Source organism: Salvelinus fontinalis, chromosome 15 (assembly GCF_029448725.1).
Source record: "Salvelinus fontinalis isolate EN_2023a chromosome 15, ASM2944872v1, whole genome shotgun sequence".
NCBI classification, from domain to species: domain Eukaryota; kingdom Metazoa; phylum Chordata; class Actinopteri; order Salmoniformes; family Salmonidae; genus Salvelinus; species Salvelinus fontinalis.
Window position 1 is genome coordinate 12,692,587 of NC_074679.1, and position 15,196 is coordinate 12,707,782.

The window sequence follows — 15,196 nt, forward strand, 5'->3', positions numbered from 1 at the left end:
TCAACGTCAAATCACGGGGACCTGAATCTGTGCAACAGAAATTCTGAGATTATTTCGTTTCAAGTTTAGGCTATTATTTCCGCCTATAGTGTCAGTTGTGTTTTATTTTCAATATCCATTTCTTTCTTTTATGTCTATGCCATATCCCGAATATTCAGAAAAAGGGGACGTTTTAAGATGTCAGATATTTTCATTTATTTATGGATAACATAGGCCTTAAGCACAAATGTGTGGCCATGATGTAAAGAAAAACACATTCAATGGAAATAATGGATGGAATGTTGTGGAGAAAGACGCCTAATTAGGCCCTGTCATAATTATCTGCAGCGTTTGTGAAGTCATGCGTATAGAATTACTAGAATCTCATTTTAGATGCTCGAATGTCGACCAATTTGTGGGAAATTAAATTGCGCCACAACACGTTTTATCAGTGCATTTCATCCATCTAGCCATTTAAAATGTCAAAACATTGATTGAAATGGATTGGATTGAAGGAGCTGAACCCCAATCATCTGAGTGGTCAAGGATGCGTTGTGCATTAACGACATGCTTCACTGGTAGCAACATAGTCAGACATGCAACTTTCAATACGGTTGTTCCGTCGCCGCAGACTATTTTTGAAGGATGGAAACGCTTCACAGCTTTATTTGTGGCTGCTCTCTCCTACCTGTGTTATATCTACTGGGACAGAATAGAACTTGCTTCACATGTAAGTGTGGTCCTAACTCCTGTCTCATCCATCATCATCACCCACAGCACAGAAGACAATTCATTGTCTATTCATCGGTTGTTTCAACGGAATTTCCTTGAAATGACGTGGAAACAACGTTGATTCAACCAGTGTGTGCCCAGTGGGCATCACCACCACCATCAGAGTGGCAGTTGACTACTTCAAGCAGCTTGATGCTATGTTTAATCAAAATTCATTACCATTAGTGAATTATTTAGCAGTCAAATGATCATGAAAGGAGGCCACAAACTCATTTTCTGTAACCAAATATTTGATTCAGCCACTCATAATCCCAAGTTCATGTTTTGTCCATTAATAGTTATGTGTTCATTTTAAATGTAGTAATTATCCTTTTATAGGCTACTGATGTATTACATTCTCAACGTTTTCATTAAGGCTGCCTGGACTTGGGTGACCAAATGTCCAGCTAGCTGGAAGAACTCAGGGGAGAAGGTGGAGCAGCGAAGGTCCAGAAAAAGGCATCAAAGCCCTCTGCTGATCAAAGTCAAGCGGCTAGAATTGAAAGTGACTGCTATGAAGAGAACCTTGATGAAGCATGGTTCACATCGAACCTCCCCATCTTGTTCCTCCCCACACTGCTCTCAGCACATTCTCCAGACCAAGGGCTCTGTACACACCAACAGCGCTTCAGACTGGGAGAGTGCTGCATAGGTCATAAAGATTACATGGACTCCACTCCAAAGGAGAACTTTAAATGGTTATTTCATTGACCCTGCAGTTTAGACTGTGCAGGACACCTATGTCTATTGCTTGAAATCAATGCCTTCCCACAGGAGATTATTACTGATTATCTGTAATGTTCATAGAATGGAATAAATCCAAAATAGGTTTACCTACTCAGTTGACTTTGATTATCAAGCTCATAATCATGTTACTTTCCAAATTACTTTGTTTTCAGTCATTTTACATTCATGGTATTATTATTATTATTATTATTATTATTATTATATATATATATATATGTATTTATTAGCATGTGTAAAGTAAGAAGATACAATTTCATCACAACGTCATTAGATGATTTAATAATACACTTTTGCCGCTCTCCCCATGATTTGCATATACACATGTACAGTACCAAAAAAGGTACAGGAAAAAAATCTGACAAACATATAAACATGTCACTCATTATTATGAGGACTGTTTCGCTAGCACAGACTGGAATATATTCCGGGATTCATCCAATGGCGTTGAGGGGTTTACCACATCAGTCACTGGCTTCATTAATAAGTGCATCGACAATGTCGTCCCCACATTGACTGTACGTACATATCCCAACAGGAAGCCATGGATTACAGGCAACATCCACTCTGAGCTAAAGGCTAGAGGTGCTGCTTTCAAGGAGTGGGACATAAATCTGGACTCATCAGAAATCCAGCTAAGCCCACCGACGAACCATCAAACATGCAAGCGTCAATACAAGACTAAGATCGAATCCTTCAACACTGGCTCTGGCTCTGCTCGGATGTGGCAGGGCTTGCAAACTATCACAGATCACAACGGGAAACCCAGCCGCGAGCTGCCCAGTGATGCGAGTCTACCAGACCCACTAAATGTCTTCTATACTCGTTTTGAGGCAACCAACCCTGAACCATGCATGAGAGCACCAGCTGTTCCGGATGACTGATCACGGTCTCCGTAGTCGACGTGAGTCAGACCTTTAACCACGTTAACATTCATAAGGCTGCAGGGCCTGACGGATTACCAGGACACATACTCAGAGTATGCGCTGACCAGCTGGCAAGTATGGTATTTATTATTTTTGTATTTTACCCCCTTTTCCCCCCAATTTCGATCTTGTCTCATTGCTGCAACTCCCCAACGGGCTCGGGAGGCAAAGGTCAAGCCATGTGTCCTCCTAAACATGACCCGCCAAACCGCGCTTCTTAACACCCGCCCGCCAGCCGCAATAATGTGTCGGAGGAAAGACTGTTCAACTGACGACCAAGGTCAGCCTGCAGGCGCCCAGCGCACCACAAGGAATCACTAGAGCTCGATGAGCCAAGTAAAGCCCACCCGGGCAAACCATCCCCTAACCTGGACGATGCTGGGCCAATTATGTGCTGCCCTATGGGACTCCCATTCACGGCCAATTGTGATATAGCCCGGGATCGAACCCGGGTCTGTAGTGATAAGATGCAGTGCATTAGACCGCTGCGCCACTCGGAAGGCCCTGCACTGACATTTTCAACAACTCCCTGACCCTGTTTCAAGCAGACCTCCATAGTCCCTGTGCCCAAGAATGCCAAGGTAAGCTGCTTAATTGACTACCGCCCCGTAGCACTTACATCTGTAGCTTTGAAATGATTTCAAAGGCTGGTCATGGCTCACATCAACACCATCATCTCAGAAACCCTGGACCCACTCCAAATCGCATACTGCCCCAACAGATCCACAGAGGACGCAGTCTCTATTGCACTCCACACTGCCCTTTCACACCTGGACAAAAGGAACACCTACATGAGAATACTGTTCATTGACTATAGCTCAGCGTTCAACACCATAGTGCCCTCCAAGCTCATCACTAAGCTAAGGAGCGGCGGACTGAACATCTCCCTCTGCAACTGGATCCTGGACTTCCGGAAGGGCCTCTCCCAGGTGGTAAGGTTATGCAACAACACATCCGCCACGCTGACCCTCAACATGGGGGCCCCTCAGGGGTGTGTGCTTAATCCCCTCCTGTTCTCTCTGTTCACCTATGACTGCGTGGCCACGCACAACTCCAACACCATCATTAAGTTTGCAGACGACACTATGGTGATAAGCCTGATCAACTACAACGCCGATAGGGAGGAGGTCAGAGGTCTGGCAATGTGGTGCCAGGACAACAACCTCTCCCTCAATGTGAGCAAGACAAAGGAGCTGATCGTGGACTACAGGAAAGGAGGGCGGAGCATGCCACCATTCACATCTACAGGGCTGTAGTGGAGCGGTTCGAGAGCTTCAAGTTCCTTGGTGTCAACATCACTAAGGACCTATCATGGTCCAAACACACCAAGACAGTCATGAAGAGGGCATGGCAATGCCTATTCCTCCTCAGGAGGCTGAAAAGATTTGTCATGGGACCTAAGATCCTCAAAAAGTTCTACAGCTGAACCATCGAGAGCATCCTGAGTGGTTGCATCACCGCTTGGTATGGTAACTACTTGGCATCCGACCGCATGGCACTACAGAGGATAGTGGGTACGGCCCATTACGTCACTGTGGCTGATCTTCCTGCCATCCAGTACCTCTGTACCAGGTGGTGTCAGAGGAAGGCCCTAAAAATTGTCAAAGACTCCAGCCACCCAAATCATAGACTGTTCTCTCTACTACCGCACGGCAAGCAGTACCGGAGCGCCAAGTCTGGAACCAAAAGGCTTCTTAACAGCTTCTACACCCAAGCCATAAGACTGCTGAATGGTTAATCAAATGACTATTTGCATTGACCCCCTTATTTTATTCTAACTTATTCTTATTTCTTGCACTGACTCTCTTGCACAAGCTCGATGTATAGTCACTGGACTCTAACCACACACTCACACATACTACACTGACACTCCCACACAAAACACACACACACACACATGCATTTTGAGGAGTATTTGTCTGTCTGTAATAAAGCCCTTTAGTGGGGAAAAACGAATTATGTGTGCCTGGGCCTGGCCCCCCAGTAGTTGGGCCTGGCTGCCAAGTGGGTGGGCATATGCCCTCCCAGGCCCACCCATGGCTGCACCCCTGCCCAGTCATGTGAAATCCATAGGTTAGGGCCTAATTTATTTAAATTGTCTGATTTCCTTATATGAACTGTAACTCAGTAAAATCTTTTACATTGTTGCGTTTATATTTTTGTTCAGTATATTTTGAGAGATAATACAGTGAGCATGGAACCTTAGTTATTTAGACGACTAGGTTTAGTTTCACTGGGAACAAAATTAACTGCTGCACTGACATTTAGCATGTCAACCTTATTGAATAAGAACATTTAGCATGAATGGAAACTGGATGCGAATGAGCTTGCTATCATTTTGAGTGGACTGGTGAAAACTAGTCAATTTAAACTGGGGATATAAACCATACTAAGTTATTTAAATATAAACAGTCTTATCTTCTGAATAAAGACTGGAAGGCGTGTGAACAACGGGCGGCTGTTCAACCAGTGAGTCCAACTAGCAACACATGCTAGCTTGCTAACTTTATATAGAGACCAAGGCCAGAATAAAGATGGAAACAATACTTAACCTACCAATCGAAAATAAAATATTTTATGCTGTTCTGGTGTTCTCATGGACGGTGTATCTATGGGAGGCCTACCTTGCCTACAGACAGGTAATTGTTGAACTTTACTTTGTTTCGAACGGCCTCTTTGTCAATAACAAGGCTTTCTTTACTGCATTTCACTGCTGGCCTTCTAGCAGCACGCTGACTGTTTTCATTATTGCTTGTCTACAATATTTTACCAAGAACAAAGCTGTTTTCGGGAGTGACGTCATCTTTGTACTGGGCAATTCCATGGTAACAGAATTACGCTGAGACAAAGATTTTTCGCTCTAAAAGGTATTCTAAACTGGGCTTTCGAGTGGCGCAGCGAACCTTATCGAAGAAGAACATTCAGCATGAATGGAAACTGGATGCGAATGAGCTTGCTACCATTTTGAGTGGACTGGTGAATGCACTGCATCTCAGTGGTTGAGTGGTCACTACAGACACCCTGGTTCGAATCCAGGCTGTATCACAGCCGGCCGTGGTTGGGAGTCCCATAGGGCGGCACACAATTGGCCCAGCGTCGTCCGGGTTTGACCGGTGTAGCCTGTCATAAGAATGAACTGACTGACCTGCCTAGTTAAATAAAATAAAAAATCGAAACAAAAATCATTGATTTCAAAGGTTAACAAACCATACAACTCTATCCACAATAACTACCTTTAACAATTTCCACAGATTTTTTTTTTACAGAAACACGTTTACAGAAAGAACTTTGCACATACAAAGTTTGGTAACATAATAAAACTGACGGAGATGTTAACTTCATTCTGTTACCAAACTTTGCATCTGCAGTTTTTCCAGTAAATGTTTTTATTTTATTTACTGTGCCAATTGTTTAAAGTACTCATTGTGCGTAGAGTTATATGGTTTGTTAAACTTTGAAATGAATGGTTTTTGTTTGGCGTAATTCCGCTAACATGGAATTGCCCTACTGCAACTCGAGGCCCCACTAATCATTCTGTAACATGGACATTTCTTTTTTTGATTAGCTATGTTGAATAGAATTTTTTAAATGTTTAAGTGTCTCTTCTAACACCCAGCGGAGAATATACAGGTTGACCGTGCACGTACCACAAGAGTTGGGAAAGATCATGGACACAGATACCTTTGAGAAGTCACGCCTTTATCAACTAGACAAGAGCAACTTCAGTTTCTGGTCTGGACTGTATTCAGAAACTGAGGGGACGGTGGGTACAACTAAAATATCCATTGATTTGTTAGGACCTACTTTGTTATAGTACAACCTAGTTGTCTATCTCAATTCATCACACAGAGGGAATTTCATTTTTTCCCGATATAACACTGCTGTGTTCTCCCATAGCTGATCCTGCTATTTGGCGGAATCCCTTTTGTTTGGAAAGTTGCTGGGACAGTGACTGCTCGTTTTGGATTGGGTCCAGAGTATGAGGTGTGTGCATGGTCCATGGTTAAAATTGGCAGTCCAGTATTACAAATGTTTTGGCAATTTTCTTGAATCATTCCATGGCTCTGTCTTTTCTTTTTAGATCTTCCAGTCTCTTTCGTTTCTGATACTAGCAACCCTGTTCAGTGCATTCACTGGCCTTCCCTGGAGTATCTACAACACCTTTGTTATTGAGGAGAAGCATGGCTTCAACCAGCAGGTACACTGTCAACTCTCTGAGGACATTCTTATTATACAGGCAGTTTCCTAGATTGAATCAATTACACTTTCTTTCACTGGCATGGTTTCTAACACCCAGTTTGTTTGTTTTTGTTGTCGTCTATGGTCCTCCTTCCAGACGCTGGGGTTCTTCCTAAAGGATGCTGTAAAGAAGTTTATTGTGACCCAGTGTATCTTGTTGCCTGTGACCTCACTGCTCCTCTACATCATCAAGATTGGTGGAGACTTCTTCTTCATCTACGCCTGGCTCTTCACACTGGGTGTCTCACTTGTCAGTCCTTTCACCTCATAACTGGCTGGATGGGAATATTCAAACAACAGTTGTTTAGGCGCTGGGGAGGAATTAATGGAGCTAAACTAATATCCAATATATCCAAATAAATTACAAATGTATTTATTTCTGGTCGTTCCTTCTCTCTCTTAGGTTCTGGTAACCATCTATGCGGACTACATTGCGCCCCTATTTGACAAGTTCACCCCTTTGCCAGAGGGTGAGCTGAAGGAAGAGATTGAAAGCATGTCGAAGTCTATCAGTTTCCCTCTCACTAAGGTCTATGTTGTAGAAGGTAATAACTTGTTTTGTCCCAAAGATGTAACACCGTAGACTGTATGTAATTGTTTAACATCAGAGGAGAGCAAGGCATAATGGGCACTACTCTGCAGCTTGACCCTGTGTTCGTCTCAACTGTGTGTGGTGATGTGTGGGGGTTGAAAACATAGCAGAAACACCTTTCCGATGTTCGCTGTTACTTATGGACTATAAAGTTGTATTGTAATGATTCATTTTGACCTACTCTTCCAGGTTCCAAGCGTTCCTCTCACAGTAACGCTTACTTCTATGGGTTCTTCAAGAACAAGCGCATAGTGTTGTTCGACACCCTGCTGGAGGACTACTCTCCCCTCAACAAGGACGGAGAGACTGACACACCAACCGAGGACAAATCCAAGCTCAAGGTCAGACTTGAGCTTCCAGCGTCTGGAAGGAGGACCATTCAGTTCTCTCCGTTACGCAGAGAACTGTGTGTCAGAATGTTATAAATATATAATATTTAAAAAAGGTTTAGGAAGGCAACTTGATTCCATTCAATAATATTTATTGCTGAAGCATGCTTCTTCTTCAAAGGTCTCCAGTATTACTGAGCACCAATTCAGCCATACATACCATTTCTGTAGTCTTGGTTAGAGCACCGCCAGCACATTACAACATTTATGTTATATATCTAATGTGTTGTGGTGGTCCTATCTTAGAAACATAACATGGTGTACTAGAAGTTGTTGTCAATAGTTCATGCATAATTCTTTTAAAAATCAAACCAGTTATGTTCTAACTCTTTATTTAAAAAAAAAAAAAATGTTTAGAACAAGAAGCAAGGCTGCAACAATCCAGAGGTCTTGGCGGTGTTGGGCCACGAGCTGGGCCATTGGAAGTTGGGCCACACTGTGAAAAACATAGTAATCAGTCAGGTTTGTTAGGGAATTCCCTTGATATGCATCTGCACATCACCTCTATACCAATAGGCCACTTTCATGTTGATGCAGAAATGTCATCGATACAATTTCCCCCCCTGCCTCTGTCCTTGCAGATGAACTCCTTCCTGTGCTTCTTCCTCTTTGCTGTGCTAATTGGACGGAAGGAGCTGTTCGTGGCCTTTGGTTTCTATAACAGCCAGCCCACTTTGATTGGGTTGATGATCATATTCCAGTTCATCTTCTCCCCATACAATGAGGTGAGTGACTCCATCTCCTAAACAATGCATTTACACTTGAGTGGACAAAACATTAAGACCATCTTCCTAATACTCAGTTGCAGCCCCCTTCTGTCTTCAGAACAGACTCAATTCGTCAGGGCATGGACTCTATAAGGTGTCGAAAGCATTCCACAGAAATGCTGGCCCATGATGACTCCAATGCTTCCCACAGTTGTCAAGTTGGCTGAATGTCCTTTGGGTGGTAGATCATTGATACACACAGGAAATTGTTGAGCGTGAAAAACCCAACAGCGTTGCAGTTCTTGACTCATACCGGTGCATCTGGCACCTACTACCATACCCCTTTCAAAAGCATTTAAGTATTTTGTCTTGCCTATACACCCTCTGAATGGCACGAAGACACAATCCATGTCTTAAGGCTTAAAAATAATTATTTAACCTGTCTCCTCCCCTTCATCTACACTGATTTTGATGTGGATTTAACAAGTGACATCAATAAGGGATCATTGCTTTCACCTGGCCAGTCTGTCTTGGAAAGAGCAGGTGTTCTTAATGTTTTGTACAATCTGTGTATGTCTGACCTCTTAATACACTTCAGTGAAGGCCTTATCTGTTGGCCCTGCAAGTGCTGTGGCAGCTATTCTCATTAAGTCCAGTGTTTGTTTGGCGGAAATACCTTGAGCATACTAGTAGTAAATATTGGCCAAAGAAATATACATCTAAAGCTACAATATATTTCTTAAGTCCGCTTAAACAGAAAGTGTTTTTGAGATGGCGATCAGCAGATGAGTACCTGCTACAGGCCACTGAGGAAAACTGACATTTCTCCCATTCTTACCTCCAGGTCTTGTCATTCTGTCTGACTGTCCTGAGCCGCAGGTTTGAGTTCCAGGCGGACTCCTTTGCGCTGGGCATGGGTCGAGCCTCAGAGCTCTACTCTGCACTCATCAAGCTCAACAAAGACAACCTGGGCTTCCCTGTGGCTGACTGGCTCTTTTCCATGTGGCACTACTCCCACCCTCCCCTCCTGGAGCGCCTACGGGCCCTGGGAAGCACCAAGCAGGACTGACGAGTCCCAAAAGGAGAGCCACGCCCGCTGCCTCACCCCAAGGGTCTCCGCAGGCCTCTTCTGGCACTCTGATGTAGTCTCCCCAATTTTCCTTTCTGTTTCCCTATTTTTGTTCTCCTTTATCCTCGCCATTATGTTCCTTTTTTGGTAATTTTTTCCCCACAGTTTCAAACTGGCACAATACCAAAAGTTTTCAGAAATCTAGTGTGAGACAAGAAGATCTGCGGCTATGCTTATTCTAGGTGTAATGGAGTTAAGAATGTACCATAAGCTCATGCCACAGCTAGCTTGACATGTTGCCGATGGAGCTATCGATTTATACATTTTCCCGATAGCTCAAACGGTTTGTAAGTTGTCAAGGAGTGCAGTCACGTGTGCTAGCCAGGCATAGGTCCTGAGTTCGAGCTCTGCGAGCCTAATTGGGAGGAACCTGTACTCACTAAGCAAGCAGTGTGACATCCGTAACACAGGGAAACATGAACATGCAATACAATTGTGGGCATAAATAATTACCCGAACATTTTTAGTTTAAGCACTTGCTGCTAGTACAGGTCACATTGATCAAGGATTTCTCATATTCCAGCAAGGTTTACATTTTTTACTGAAGTTTTATTTGAATTTCATTTTACTCCCCTGAGAATTTGTCATTACAAATGTTTTCTCATAAAACCTTGATGTACAGTAATGGAACTATCCCTGGCCAGTAGGTGTGGCACTATCCCTGGCCAGTAGGTGTGGAACTATCCCTGGCCAGTAGGGGTGGCACTATCCCTGGCCAGTAGGGGTGGCACTATCCCTGGCCAGTAGGAGTGGCACTATCCCTGGCCAGTAGGTGTGGAACTATCCCTGGCCAGTAGGGGTGGCACTATCCCTGGCCAGTAGGGGTGGCACTATCCCTGGCCAGTAGGGGTGGCACTATCCCTGGCCAGTAGGGGTGGCACTATCCCTGGCCAGTAGGGGTGGCACTATCCCTGGCCAGTAGGGGTGGCACTATCCCTGGCCAGTAGGGGTGGCACTATCCCTGGCCAGTAGGGGTGGCACTATCCCATCCCTGGCCAGTAGGGGTGGCACTATCCCTGGCCAGTAGGGGTGGCACTATCCCATCCCTGGCCAGTAGGGGTGGCACTATCCCATCCCTGGCCAGTAGGGGTGGCACTATCCCATCCCTGGCCAGTAGGGGTGGCACTATCCCATCCCTGGCCAGTAGGGGTGGCACTATCCCATCCCTGGCCAGTAGGGGTGGCACTATCCCATCCCTGGCCAGTAGGGGTGGCACTATCCCATCCCTGGCCAGTAGGGGTGGCACTATCCCATCCCTGGCCAGTAGGGGTGGCACTATCCCATCCCTGGCCAGTAGGGGTGGCACTATCCCTGGCCAGTAGGGGTGGCACTATCCCTGGCCAATAGGGGTGGCACTATCCCTATCCAATCCATTTTTGGGGGGCGGGGGTTGAGAAAAAAATATCAAGAGTGACAATAGGCTGTACAGCGAATGGGCCATCAATTTATTATTAATAGTATATCCTACTGGTCGATTGGCTCCATCTACAACTGTTTATTATGAGAGGTGTGTCTGAACACTAGAACTTTAAAAGATACACACCTTTTCAGATTTAGTCAAGACTATGCTTGAGATGGATCAAGTTATACAGGTAACTGCCAAAGTAATGAAACAAGGGATACAAAGAATATTGAAAGCAGGTGCTTCCACACAGGTGTGGTTCCTGAGTTAATTAAGCAATTAATATCCCATCGTGCTTGGGGTCATGTATAAAAATGCTGGGCAGGCCATTATTTTGGCTACCATGACAATGCCCCTATGCACAGGGCATGAGTGGTCAAATTACATTTTATTTGTCACGTGCCGAATACAACAGGTGTAGTAGGCCTTACCATGAAATGCTTATTTACAAGCCCTTAACCAACAATGCAGAGTAAGAGGGGGGGACAATGCAAATAGTCTGGGTAGCCATTTGATTAGATGTTCAGGAGTCTTATGGCTTGGGGGTCGAAGCTGTTTAGAAGCCTCTTGGACCAAGACTTGGCGTTCCGGTACTGCTTGCCGTGCGGTAGCAGAGAGAACATTCTATGACTAGGGTACTGGAGTTTGACAATTTTTAGGGCCTTCCTCTGACACCGCCCGGTATAGAGGTCCTGGATGGCAGGAAGCTTGGCCGTTCGCACTACCCTCTGTAGTGCCTTGTGGCCGGAGGCCGAGCGGTTACCATACCAGGCAGTGATGCAACCAGTCAAGATGCTCTCGATGGTGCAGCTGTAGAACCGTTTGAGGATATTAGAACCCATGCCAAATCTTTTCATTCTCCTGAGGGGGAATAGGTTTTGTCGTGTCCTCTTCACGACTGTCTTGGTGTGCTTGGACCATGTTTGATGTAATATGTAAACTCAGCAAAAAAAGAAACGTCCTCTCACTGTCAACTCTGTTTATTTTCAGCAAACTTAACATGTGTAAATATTTGTATGAACATAACAAGATTCAACAACTGAGACACAACCTGAACAAGTTCCACAGACATGTGACTAACAGATATTGAATATTGTGTCCCTGAACAAAGGGGAGGTCAAAAGTAACAGTCAGTATCTGGTGTGGCCACCAGCTGCATTAAGTATTGCAGTGCATCTCCTCATGGACTGCACCAGATTTGCCAGTTCTTGCTGTGAGATGTTACCCCACTCTTCCACCAAGGCACCTGCAAGTTCCCAGACATTTCTGGGGGGAATGGCCCTAGCCCTTACCCTCCGATCCAACAGGTCCCTGATGTGCTCAGTGGGATTGAGATCGGGGCTCTTCGCTGGCCATGGCAGAACACTGACATTCCTGTCTTGCAGGAAATCACGCACAGAATGAGCAGTATGGCTGGTGGCATTGTCATGCTGGAGGGTCATGTCAGGATGAGCCTGCAGAAAGGGTACCACATGAGGGAGGAGGATGTCTTCCCTGTAACGCACATCGTTGAGATTGCCTGCAATCACAATAAGCTCAGTCCGATGATGCTGTGACACACCGCCCCAGACCATTACAGACCCTCCACCTCCAAATCGATTCCTCTCCAGGGTATAGGCCTCGGTGTAACGTCCATTCCTTCAACGATAAATGCGAATCCTACCATCACCCCTGGTGAGACAAAACCGCGACTCGTCAGTGAAGAGCACTTTTTGCCAGTCCTGTCTGGTCCAGCGACAGTGGGTTTGTGCCCATAGGCGACGTTGTTGCCGGTGATGTCTGGTGAGGATCTGCCTTACAACAGGCCTACAAGCCCTCAGTCCAGCCTCTCTCAGCCTATTGCGGAGCATCTGAGCACTGATTGAGGGATTGTGCATTCCTGGTGTAACTCGGGCAGTTGTTGCCATCTTGTACCTGTCCCGCAGGTGGGATATTCGGATGTATGGATTCTGTGCAGGTGTTAGAAGTGGTCTGCCACTGCGAGGACGATAAGCTGTCCGTCCTGTCTCCCTGTAGCACTGTCTTAGGCGTCTCACAGTACAAACATTGCAATTTATTGCCCTGGCCACATCTGCAGTCCTCATGCCTCCTTGCAGCATGCCTAAGGCACATTCATGCAGATGAGCAGGGACCGTGGGCATCTTTCTTTTGGTGTTTTTCAGAGTCGGTAGAAAGGCCTCTTTAGTGTCCTAAGTTTTCATAACTGATCTTAATTGCCTACCGTCGGTAAGCTGTTAGTGTCTTAACGACCGTTCAACAGGTGCATGTTCATTAATTGTTTATGGTTCATTGAACAAGCATGGGAAACAGTGTTTAAAACCTTTACAATGAAGATCTGTGAAGTTATTTGGAGTTTTTAACGAATTATCTTTGAATGACAGGGTCCTGAAAAGGGAATTTTTATTTTTTTGCTGAGTTTAGGTAGGGGGAAAGTGACTATGCATAGATAATAAACAGCGAGTAGCAGTGTAAAAAAAGGGGGTCAATGAAAATAGTCTGGGTAGCCTTTTGATTAATTGTTCAGTAGTTTTATGGCTTGGGTGTAGAAGCTGTTAAGGAGCCTTTTGGACCTAAACTTGGCTTGATGAACATGAACTATGTAAACCATATGCCACGGCCGTCTCAGTCACCAGATCTCAACCCAATTGAATACTTGTGGCAGATTCTGGAGCGGTGCCTGAGACAGTGTTTTCCACCACCATTAAAAGACCCAAATTATGGAATTTCTTGTGGAATAATGGTATTGCGTCCCTCCAAAAGAGTTCCAGATACTTGTAGAAGCTATGCCAAAGTGAATTTTAAGCTGTTCTGGCAGCTCATTGTAGCCCAACACCCTATTAAGACACTATTGGTCTTTCCTTTATTTTGGCAGTTACTCTAATTAAGGGTTGAGTGCCTGTGACTTCCCAGGGATGTGGTGATAGTTTTTAAGTAATACTTGGGCCAATGATGGACCAAAGGAATGTTCAATTTAGGTAAAATTTCCTAGTTTCTTTTTATAACACAATTTCAGTTTTTTAATGCACTTTTAACGGCCTGACCATACTGTACTTGTAAATCATTGATTAGCGTAATGGCAAAGGGAGAAGAAAGTGAATGGATTTGTTATATATGGTTTGGACTCTACTGTTAATGTGTTATTGTTTTGTTTCTTCTCTTTTGGTGCCTGTGTGTGCGAGGTGTGATAGTGAACCCAGTTTTGACTGAAGGGGGGGGGGGGGGGCTACATCAGATGAATCAAGTGTTTGGTTTGTTATAGAAGGACATACTTTTCTTGCAGCATTGTGAATAAAGTCCCTCAGAGCAGCTGTCTTTTCCTATTTGTGTCTCAACCTTTTTATGGGTAGTGAGAGTCGCATATAGTGACAGATGCACGACTTCATTAACTGTGATATGAACCATTTGCATTAACTGTGATATGAACCATTTGCATAGTCAAATCGCTGCCAACCTGGTCTCTGAGCTTTTTGTATTATTGTGTACGTAAATTTGAAACAGTCATTTAGTATGATGTTTTGTTGGTATTTATTTGTGGATGTCCATCGCCCATTTCGTATGATATGTTACGAATTACCTTTCGTATTATATGTTATGAATTTTCAAATCGTGTGACATGTTATGAATTCTACCTAGGTGGCTAACGTTACCTATGTTAGGGGTTAAGTTTAGGAGTTTGGGGGAAGGGTTAGCTGTGATGGTTTGAACTCGCATCTTTTGGGTTGCTAGACATTCGCATTATACGCCCACCCCAACCAACCACCCTTCTTTCGTTAGTAACCATCTATCTTATGTAACCATGCCAAACGTAACATATCATACTAATGGGTGTCCTGGATTTACATTTACTATGTTACGTCTAGTCTATGAGACCAGGCTGAGGGTACATATTTTAGCACAATATCTTGTATAGCATAGTATGGACAGTTTTAACATCTCATCCCGTGTTTTATGATTCTGGCTATCAAAACAATAATTATGTCAACACGTAGTAAGCATAGCCTGCATACGGTACCAATTACAGACCACATAATCTCATTACTGACTTTAAAGTGGCAATCAGCACCTGAAACAAAGTGCTCTCGATCCCCACAACTCTTTCGGTAAAAAGCTGAGGGATGGGGCTGGAGAAATGTAACCATTCTCAAAGGACTGGCCATACATTATATTAAATGTACAATTTTAACCATGTTTTGAGGCTATATAGTGTTACATTTAGTTTGTTTACAAACATTGGAATAAAACAAACTTACGTTTTGGGTTCTGATGCAGTACAACAGTTTTAACTAAGCTCATGAGGCATAAGTTAATTTTTCAAGAA

The 15,196-nt window shown here is 44.3% G+C and overlaps 1 protein-coding gene across 1 annotated transcript; it reads left to right on the plus strand.

Annotated features, from left to right (window-relative positions):
• The first annotated feature begins 4,645 nt into the window (after positions 1–4,645).
• On the plus strand, positions 4,646–14,184 carry zmpste24 (zinc metallopeptidase, STE24 homolog). The gene is made up of 10 exons (XM_055862732.1): positions 4,646–5,059; positions 6,037–6,183; positions 6,318–6,404; positions 6,502–6,618; positions 6,757–6,909; positions 7,063–7,204; positions 7,441–7,592; positions 7,998–8,102; positions 8,222–8,365; positions 9,192–14,184. Exons 1-10 carry the CDS (start codon positions 4,955–4,957, stop codon positions 9,414–9,416), a joined length of 1,377 nt encoding a protein of 458 aa, XP_055718707.1. The 5' UTR covers positions 4,646–4,954; the 3' UTR covers positions 9,417–14,184.
• The last annotated feature ends 1,012 nt before the right edge of the window (positions 14,185–15,196 follow it).

Coding starts and splice junctions, on each gene's coding strand:
- zmpste24 (XM_055862732.1), top strand. CDS start 4,955: ATGGAAACAATACTTAACCTACCAATCGAAAATAAAATATTTTATGCT. Junction 5,060..6,036: donor CCTACCTTGCCTACAGACAG/GTAATTGTTGAA, acceptor TCTAACACCCAG/CGGAGAATATACAGGTTGAC. Junction 8,366..9,191: donor TCTTCTCCCCATACAATGAG/GTGAGTGACTCC, acceptor TCTTACCTCCAG/GTCTTGTCATTCTGTCTGAC.